The 9,384-nt window shown below is 40.1% G+C and overlaps 2 protein-coding genes across 2 annotated transcripts; one reads left to right on the top strand and one right to left on the bottom strand.

Moving 5' to 3' along the window:
• The first annotated feature begins 7,032 nt into the window (after positions 1–7,032).
• Positions 7,033–7,623, top strand: LOC110905702. The gene is made up of 2 exons (XM_022151251.2): positions 7,033–7,212; positions 7,274–7,623. Exons 1-2 carry the CDS (start codon positions 7,120–7,122, stop codon positions 7,511–7,513), a joined length of 333 nt encoding a protein of 110 aa, XP_022006943.1. The 5' UTR covers positions 7,033–7,119; the 3' UTR covers positions 7,514–7,623.
• Positions 7,624–7,858: 235 nt separating this feature from the next.
• Positions 7,859–8,778, bottom strand: LOC110907080. Its single transcript, XM_022152113.2, has 2 exons — positions 8,413–8,778; positions 7,859–8,336 (listed from the first exon to the last, which is right to left on the bottom strand). The coding sequence occupies exons 1-2, from the start codon at positions 8,761–8,763 to the stop codon at positions 8,007–8,009; spliced, it is 681 nt and encodes a 226-aa protein (XP_022007805.1). The 5' UTR covers positions 8,764–8,778; the 3' UTR covers positions 7,859–8,006.
• Between the last annotated feature and the right edge of the window lie 606 nt (positions 8,779–9,384).

Genomic DNA, 9,384 nt, shown 5'->3' on the forward strand with positions numbered 1-9,384 from the left:
GAGGAGGCTGAGAAAGCTTTCAATCAAATGAAGCAGCACCTTGCTTCACTGCCAGATATTGCAGCACCTGAAACCGGGGAGCTCATATCGGTGTACCACTCAGTTGCCGACGAAGCCATCAGTGCAGTCCTCACCATTGAAAGGGACAAGGCTCAGGTACCCGTCTATTTTTTCAGCAAAACTTTAAAACTAGCTGAAACCAAATATCCTCCCCTTGAAAAACTAGCCCTAGCCTTGGTCCAAACAGCCAGAAGGCTTAGAAGATACTTTCAAGCACATCCTATACAAGTGGTCACTGACCAACCTGTCAAGAACGTGCTTGAAAAGCCTGAAAACTCAGGAAGATTGGCAAAATGGGCAGTGGAACTAGGTGAACATAACATCACCTATGTCCCACGAAAAGCAATCAAAGCTCAAGTTTTGGCTGACTTCCTAGTAGAAGTCCCAAGCCAAAAGACTGAAGAAGTAAACACCACAACCACTGAACCCTCCAACCCTGAAGCCTGGAAACTGTTCACCGACGGGGCTTCAAGCGTTGAAGGGTCAGGAACTGGTGTAATCCTAATCAACCCTGAGGGGCTAGAATTCACATATGCTCTTCGTTTCAACTTTCAGACCACTAATAACGAGGCTGAATACGAAGCACTGATCGCTGGCCTCCGGCTAGCCAAAGAAATGAAAGTCAAAAAGCTTGAAGTGTTCACTGATTCGCTACTAGTATCAAGCCAAGTCAATGACAGCTATGTCGCCAAGGAGCCCAACATGAGAAGGTACAAAGAAAAATCAAAGGAATTAATGAACACCTTCCAGGCATGCAACATCAAACAGATTCCAAGATCCCAAAACAAAAAGGCTGACGCCTTAAGCAAGTTAGCGTCCCTCACATTCGCCCACCTCACAAAAAAGGTGTTGGTTGAAGTGTTGAAGGCTCGTTCAATTGACGAATTAGAAGTACAAGATGTGGTCACCGAGGAAGATCCAAATTGGATGACTCCCATAAAGAAATTCCTTCAAAACAACGAACTACCAAGTGATCAAATAGAAGCTGAAAGGGTAAAGATCAAAGCAAGACAATATGTGTTGCAAGGAGAAATCCTCTATAAAAAGGGATACCTTGCACCATTGCTAAGGTGTGTGGGCCCTGAACAAAGCAAGTATTTGGTTAAAGAAGTGCATGAAGGAATATGTGGAGCTCATTTCGGAGCTAGGTCGGTGGTTGCAAAACTCATGAACTTGGGATACTTCTGGCCTCCAATGCATCGGGATACCGTCGAGCAATTGAAGAAATGCGATGCCTGCCAAATCCACTCCCCAATACCAAAAAGTCCAAAACATGACTTGGTCCCCATAACTTCAGCATGGCCATTCCACAAATGGGGAATGGACATAGTTGGACCATTCCCTCCAAGCAAAGGGGGAGTAAAATTCCTGTTGGTAGCAATTGATTACTTCAGCAAATGGCCAGAGGTCAAACCCCTTGCCAAAATCACAGGAAAGCAAATCATAGACTTTGTATGGGAGAACATCATATGCCGCTATGGGCTGCCAGGGGTAATTGTGACCGATAATGGGAAACAATTCGCTGAGAAACCCTTCAGCCTTTGGTGCAAAGAGTACAGGATCAACCAAATCTTCAGCTCAGTGGCTTACCCGCAATCAAACGGTCAGGTTGAAAGGACCAACAGAAGCATAGTGGAAGGCATCAAGACAAGATTGGGGAGATATGAAAGTAATTGGCTGGAAGAATTGCCTAGCGTTTTATGGGCAATCAGAACAACAGAAAAAGCAAGTCACAGAAAAACACCTTATAGCTTGGTATTCGGATCCGAAGCCGTAATCCCCGCTGAAATAGGAGTTGTAACCCAACGAATTGTCAACATGGATCCCGAGGTAAACACACAAGAGACCATGTTGAACTTACAACTCTTAGAAGAGGCCCGGGATCAAGCAGCAATACAAGAGGCCAAATACAAGCAAAAGATGGAAGCATATTACAACAAAAAGGTCAAGAACGAACGATTCAAGCCAGGAGACCTAGTTCTCAGAAACAATGAGGCCAGCAAAAAGGAAAACCAAGGAAAATTAGGCCCAAAATGGGAGGGGCCATACACCATCCTCGAAGCACACAAGGGTGGATCCTACAAGCTGGGAGATCTAGAAGGCAAGAGGCTCCCAAGGCACTGGAACGGAAAAACTTTAAGAAAATTCTATGTTTAGAAAGTTTGGTTTGTGGCAAAACAAAAACCTTTTGTAAAAGCAAATGTTGCTTGAATGAATGAAGTTACTTTATCAAACTTGTCTTTCTATCCTAATATCAGGTTGAGAACCTAGCAAAAAACTCCATGGCAAGGGCCATGTAAGGGGATGAGCTCCCAGGCCATATCGCTCAATAGGTTCAAGGGTTGAATGGACCTATATAAGGGGTGAGTTCCTAAATCAATACAACTCCATGAGACTTATCAAAGAAAAACCATAGTGTCTCATAGACAGGTTTGAACAGCCTACACCAATCGTTCCTTAAGTCTAAAAAATGTACCCAATAATCAGACTTACGAAACCAAACAAATCACAACGAAATAAAAGAAAAGGATAGATACTACGTCTTGATGATAAACCCTAAGGCAAAGTGACTGCAGCACTGAACCCTTTAAAGTGTAAAAAACATAAAGACAAAGTAAACAAAGACAAGGCAAGAAAATAAAAACAAACAAGCCTATCAACCAAACATACAAACCAAATCAGAAGCTACCCAAAGATCAACCAACAGGTACCGAGCTTGAAAGGTTAAAGGCTTTAACCCACCAGCAACTGTACAAAAAGCCTGAAGGGTTGAAACCCCACAAAACAAAACCAAGCAAATGGAACCAACAAAAACATCAACGACAAACATCATGTCATAAGTTAGAAAGGCCATAAAAGACCTTCATAAGACAGTTAAAGCAAGCCCTAGTGACTTGCAAATAAAACTAATGTTCAACAGCCATATAGGCCCAACCAACCAACCATGGGAACCTTAAGGGTCCCCAAAACCTAAACATTGTTTAAAACATTACAAAACATAAAATGTTTGATAAGAAAGCTACGAATAAATGTCAGTTATCAGAGGGCTTGGAACCTTCACCCTTAGACTTTTTAGCTTTCTTTGTCTTCTTCACCTTCACAACTTCTTCACCACCAACTGCAGAGGTTTCCAAACCAGCATCTTTCGAGGTTTCAGGCAGACTCGAAAGGGTATCATCACTGTCCCCGGAGTAAGACCTCTTCTTTGACAAGGAACCCAAAACCTCAGCACAAACCTTCTCATTTAACCCCTCAGGCTTCAACCCCTGTAAAACAGACAAAGGCTTACCAAAACAAGAGGATACCTCATGAATAAAGGGGTAGGTTAGCCTCTCCATCTGCTCAACAGAAGCCTTGAAGACATCAGAAGCCTCAGGGCGAAACATGGGTGATTTCTCCAAAGGTTGCCCAGATTCATGAAGTTTATAGCCAGCAGTAAGGCCTTGATGCTTCCCCAGGTTCAGCAGCTTTGTGTAAACATCACCAAGGGCAGAGTTAAATTCCTTAGAGTGCAAAAGATAAGTCACAATCTGCTGAAACCCATGCTCGATCAACCACTGATTATCCGCAGTCACCTGACCAACGGAAGCCTTCAACCCCTCCTTTTCTTCACGAAAAGCCTTCTGCTGGACAGATAAGGCCTCTCGGTCAGCCTTCAATTTCAACAAATTTGCTTCAAAACTTTTCCTCAGGTCACCCATCTCAATGGCATGCATCTTCTTCAGATCCTCAATCTCCTTCTTCCAAGCTGCCTCCTTCTCTGCAAACCCAGCCACTTCCTTCTTCATCGATGCAAGGGAGGATTTCATTTTGTCTTTCTTTTTAGAAAAATCCTCATACTCCCGCATCCTTTGGCGAAAGCGTGTAATCCCTTGGGGAAGCATGGCTGCAAGGTTGCAAGTAGTTAAAACCATGCGAGATAACATAGTGTCATCATCCATCTCAGCAATAGCTTCACGAACGGAAGGAGGAGCAAGATGACTAAGAGCATCTTCACAAACAGCAGCATCCTTAAAAGTGTCATCATTCTTAACCAACCAAGTAGGCACATAAGTGCCCTCAGGGTTCAACCCTTCAACGTCTCTGCTCGACGATTCTTGAACAGGGGTAGCAACACCCTTCTTCCCTCGAACCTTCTTACCACGCACAACTAATTCCTTCTCCTTCTCAACCTCCACTTCAGCCTGATCCTCAGAAGCCTCGATATCATCACTCAAATCCACTGGCTCAGTGGAAGTGGATTGAGGAGCAGCTTTCAGTAAACGACGAGATAACCGGCGAGTTGAAGGCTTGGGAACATTGGACTTGGTAAAACCCTTCGCATTTGCAACACTGACATAACCTGAACCCTCAAACCTCTGCTCAGAGGTCCTCACAACAACATTTTCACCCGGAACAGTCGGAGCATCTTCAAAAACCACATCGGACGTATCGTCACTCTTGATGAAGTCCAAAGCAGACATAACTGCCAAAAAACAAATAAAGAAAATAAGTCACAAACAAAGTAAGATGAAAAGGTATAAGGGAAAAAATGCATACCAAGGCCATTTCTCATCAACACCGGATCCCGATCAACTTTTGCCCAAATATTACTAACCCCTAAAAGCACTAACAAATGTTCGGGAAAAGGGCGAACCCTCGAAGGGCACCCCCGAATGGCTGAAAGAAAGGCATCATTCAATTCAGACTCGGAAGGCTCCGGATCGTTGAGAACAGCATCCGGATGCCTCCACACCATTTTGAAAGGAATAATGGATTCAGAAACCCAGAAAAACGTATTCTTCCATGATCCAAGGGTTGTAACCATGGATGAAACAAGACAAGTATCAACCTTTGTGTTCTCAAAAGTAAACCAATCACCATTTTTGGCTAACCGGAAGAACCTCCGAAAGAGCAACAATGAAGGATCATAACCTAAAGCACGACACAGCACTTCAAAGTGCAAAACCCTAGCCATTCCTTTCGGATGTACTTGCCCAAAAGACACTCGATAATATTCAAGCAAATTTAGAACAAAAAACGAAAAAGGGTAACGAAGATTAGACCACTCAAAATGCCGACAATACAAAGCAATAAAACCAGGAATCGGTTTGTCAACGGAAGCATCGCAAGCAGGGGCGGTCGGATTAAACTGTTTATCGATACCATATTCAAGGCAAAACAGGTCTACCTCCTCTTGTGTCAACCGAGAAAATGACCTCGCTAAATCCTTAAGGGCACCCATGATCGAAAAAAGTAAAAGTGAAAACGGAGAAGAAAACTAACCTGAGGGAGGAAAAACTGTGAATGATTGAAGGGAAAATGATGAAGTTTTGTAATTGTAAAAATGAATATAAGAGTAAAGTAAGGGTATTAAAGATAAAAATAAAAATCTCTGCCAATCCGCCGCCTGACACATGTCCAATCAACTGTCAAATCGATTAAATTTCAAAATTCAAAAAAGTAACCGCCTCAAACCCTTCAAGCCTCCAAACAACGAACCCTTGAAGCCTTTAAAAGACATGCATAAAAGTCAGAAGTCTTTGAGCCTAATACCCCAAAAACCTCTGACTTGGGGGGCTGACGACGGGGGTAGCCCAAAGACAAATAAAACCATTAATATGCAAAGAGCTTAAAAGGTTGAAAGGTTCATCGGATGAAAAGCTGCATAATGAGTGAATCGAGGAACAGTAACTAGTCATGTCCACCAACTCATCTCACCAACTCACGCTCACCAACTCACAAAGTCAGAGCAGGTCTGTACAGGCACACCCTATTAACCAGGGGTCCAAAGCCTTGAACCCCAAAAGGGGAAACCCTCCATAAGCAAACAGGTCTCACTAGTATAGTCCATACCATTTCGAGAAGTGTCTTCCACTATAAGAAGACAGCTCAATAACACTTCAAGGACATTCCGAAAAGCAGAGAGATTCCTTAATCTCTTGTCATTTGAAGAGTTCTTGTCACTTCCAAATAACTCTTCATCAGATTCATCTCATTCATTCTATTTGCTTTCTTTTCTTGATCCGAGTCAATCTTGGAGAAAGAACTTCAAAGCAAATAACTCAAATATACTAGTGAACCTCCTTCCACGTTTTGCAAACGTGGAGGGACCCCGCGACCTGCGTTAGGCCAAATCAAACCTTTCAGCCCTTTTGCCTGACCAGTCCAGCTACCATCCTTGGTCCCGTGTTTGTTGCATCAACATTATCCAAACAAAACTTGTGACAAACTGGACAAGAATCGTCGACGGGAAACAAAGGGATAATGACCACCACTCAATATTCTCCCTCATATACAAATTTCGTAATCACTTTCTCACTCCTTATTAAGATGATAATGACCACCACTCAATATTTTCACTAAAGATGATGGTTATCACCCATACAAAGTGTCCTTATTCTTAGTAGAGCCACATCCCTCAAACCGACATAAATGTGTTATTATATAGATTTAACAACGAGCCTCGAAAACAAATTTTCTATAGATGGTCTTTGACCTCTCTTTGTAATATGAAATATGCTTTTCAAAGAGTTCACTTAGAAATGGCTTGAAAGCCCATAGTTTAATGGTGAAAGGTGATGGATTGAAATATTAGAAGAATGTATAATTAAATATAATGAAGAAAATAACTTTATTAAATATAATGAAGAAAATAACTTTAAATTCTTTTCGAGGCACTATAGCACATCCACGATCCATCCGTCATCCGTGGGCCCTCCGGACAACATTTGCCATTTTAGCAATTTTAAATACTATCATGCATTTATTTAAGAGTTAATTACACAGTTAGTCCCTGTGGTTTACACTAAATAACAATCTAAGGTACTAAGAGTTTAAAATCACGTTTTAGGGTATTAACTTTTAATTTTTTAACAAAGTAAGGTCCTAAGGTTAGTTGGCTGTTAAATGCTAACCCTGACACCCTCACGTGCAATAAACGTGAGGGTAAAAATGTCATTTAATCCTAATGAACTGCTTTCCCTCCCAATTTATAACCCTAAATCTAACATGCTCTTCCCCCTTTCCTCATCTGTGAACAGAGACATCGAAGATACATACTAAACCCTAACAGCCGTCATGGTGATGTGCAAGTGTGGTAGAGCAGCATTGATGAAGACATCGAAGACCTCCAAAAACCCTGAACGGAGATTTTATACATGCCCACAAATGGTAAGTATTTGAATCCCCTTATCACCTAATTCGTGTGTTTACTGAAATTTTTTATTTTCAGAGATCAAAATGTAAGTTCTTTGTGTGGATTGATCCTCCTGTGAACTCTCCTCCATCCCCAGAGTTAGGGTTTCATAAAGCCCCAAATCACAGTTCGAGCATTGAAGTCAGATTTGAAGAATTGAAGCATGAAATTAGAAGAAAGGATGCTGCATTAGTGATGAGTTGGTGTATACTTGTTGGCCTTTTAGTGTTAATCCTTGTAGTTGTTTTGATCAGTCTTCTCTTGAAGCCTTCATAATGTTATTCCAGTAATGATTCATAATGTTAGTCCAGTAATGAAATGTGAAGGCTGTGTTTTGTTTGTAATAAAGTGTGTTTTGTTTGTAATAAAGTGTGTTTTGTTTATAATGAAGTTGTTTATAATGAAGTTGTGTTTTGTTTGTGTTGACCATAATATGGCTTTAAAACCTGACAAGGCAAATTGACCATAATATGTCTTTAAAACCTGACAAGTAAACCTGACAAGTAAACCTGACAAGGCAAATTGACCAAACTGATAAAACCAAAGTCTTACAAAACTGAACATAAGATAAAACTGAACATAAGATAAAACTGAACATAAGATAAAACTGAACATATCCCAAACTGGTAACAACAGTTTTACAAAAACCATATCCCAAACTGTTTGATAACATATCCCAAACATCCTAATAACATAAAAAAGGATAACCAGAAGTTTTAGCAGCCTAATAACATAAAAAAGCATCAAAAAGCATAACCAAACATCCTATTTAACTAGATTGAGCAGCAGTTGAGCCTTGTCCGGTGCACCTTCTTTTATTGTGACCTTTTCCTCCACAGCTTCCACATGTCACTGTCTTCCATTTCCTACTCAACTTGCCATCTTTAACCATGCTATCTTCCTTCTCCATTTCATCCTTTCTTCTCATCTTCCTGGGTCTGCCAACAGGTTTGTGGTACATTGGTTCAAGGAGTTTTGTACTACAGTGTGCCCTAGGCCACATGCTTCTTCCATTGATTGGCCCTATTTTGTAAGAGTATACCTTCTTCCATGTAGACAACCAGTAGCACTCATCCACCCATCTCTCTGGTATGTCAACCTGTGCAAACAAAAAAAAAATACATTAATTAACTTTAAACCATTTGCAGCCACTTCAGTTGCAGTAATGAAATTACCTTCAAACCATTTGCAGCCATATCCCAGTTGGTGGCAACAGCATGTGTACAAGGCATGCCCCTTATTTCCCATTTCCTGCATGTGCAGGTCCTCTCAATGACATCCACAACAAACTGCTCTCCATATCTTTCACCCAAATAACAACTAACTTGATACTTAGGACCACCATTCCACTGGACAATTAAATTGGCTGCATGTTTTTTGACAAGCTCAAAATGCTCAGCAGCTTTTGGAGTCAACACACCATCAGTCTTAGCAATAACCTTCAGCACATTGACAATCCTTTTCATGCAATACTCTCTAACATATTCAAGAGCACTGATAATGGGCTTATCCCTGCCTGTTAACATAATCAAATATAATCACATGAATTGATTAAACACATATAATAATATAAATATAATAACATAAATTCAGTTAAGTAATCATAAATTCAGTTAAAGAAATCACTTTTAAATACTTTAATAAATTTTATAACGCTCTAAACAAAAGATCAAATACAAAGTATCGTGTCGTACAAAAAGTGCGAATTGAGTGAAAAAGTAAAAAAAAAAAAATACGGTGACATTTTGCAAAACGTACGAATTGAGTGAAAAAGTAAAAAAAAAAAAAAATACAGTGACATTTCATAATTATTTGTACATAATCTTTACTCTAATGTTCTAAACATACTCGATTTGTTTTTATTTTAACAAATCTTATTTACAAAACACTTCTAAGTTAATAAACCTTAACCTTGTTCTACTAGTTACTTTTACCTTTAGTTTGTTATGTCTTGTCAGTTATATCCTTTATTAATCTTAAATTATATAAAACTTTGATTTGGATTATTTTACCTTGAATTATATAAAAATTTGATTTGGTTTATTTTATAAAAGTGTACTTATTTTTAAGTGATTGTATCAGTTTAGTCACACATCAATTTTTTTTTAAGTTGATGCGACATGCATATTGATGAGGTTACGTGCAAA

Source organism: Helianthus annuus, chromosome 9 (genome assembly GCF_002127325.2).
Source record: "Helianthus annuus cultivar XRQ/B chromosome 9, HanXRQr2.0-SUNRISE, whole genome shotgun sequence".
Lineage (NCBI taxonomy): Eukaryota > Viridiplantae > Streptophyta > Magnoliopsida > Asterales > Asteraceae > Helianthus > Helianthus annuus.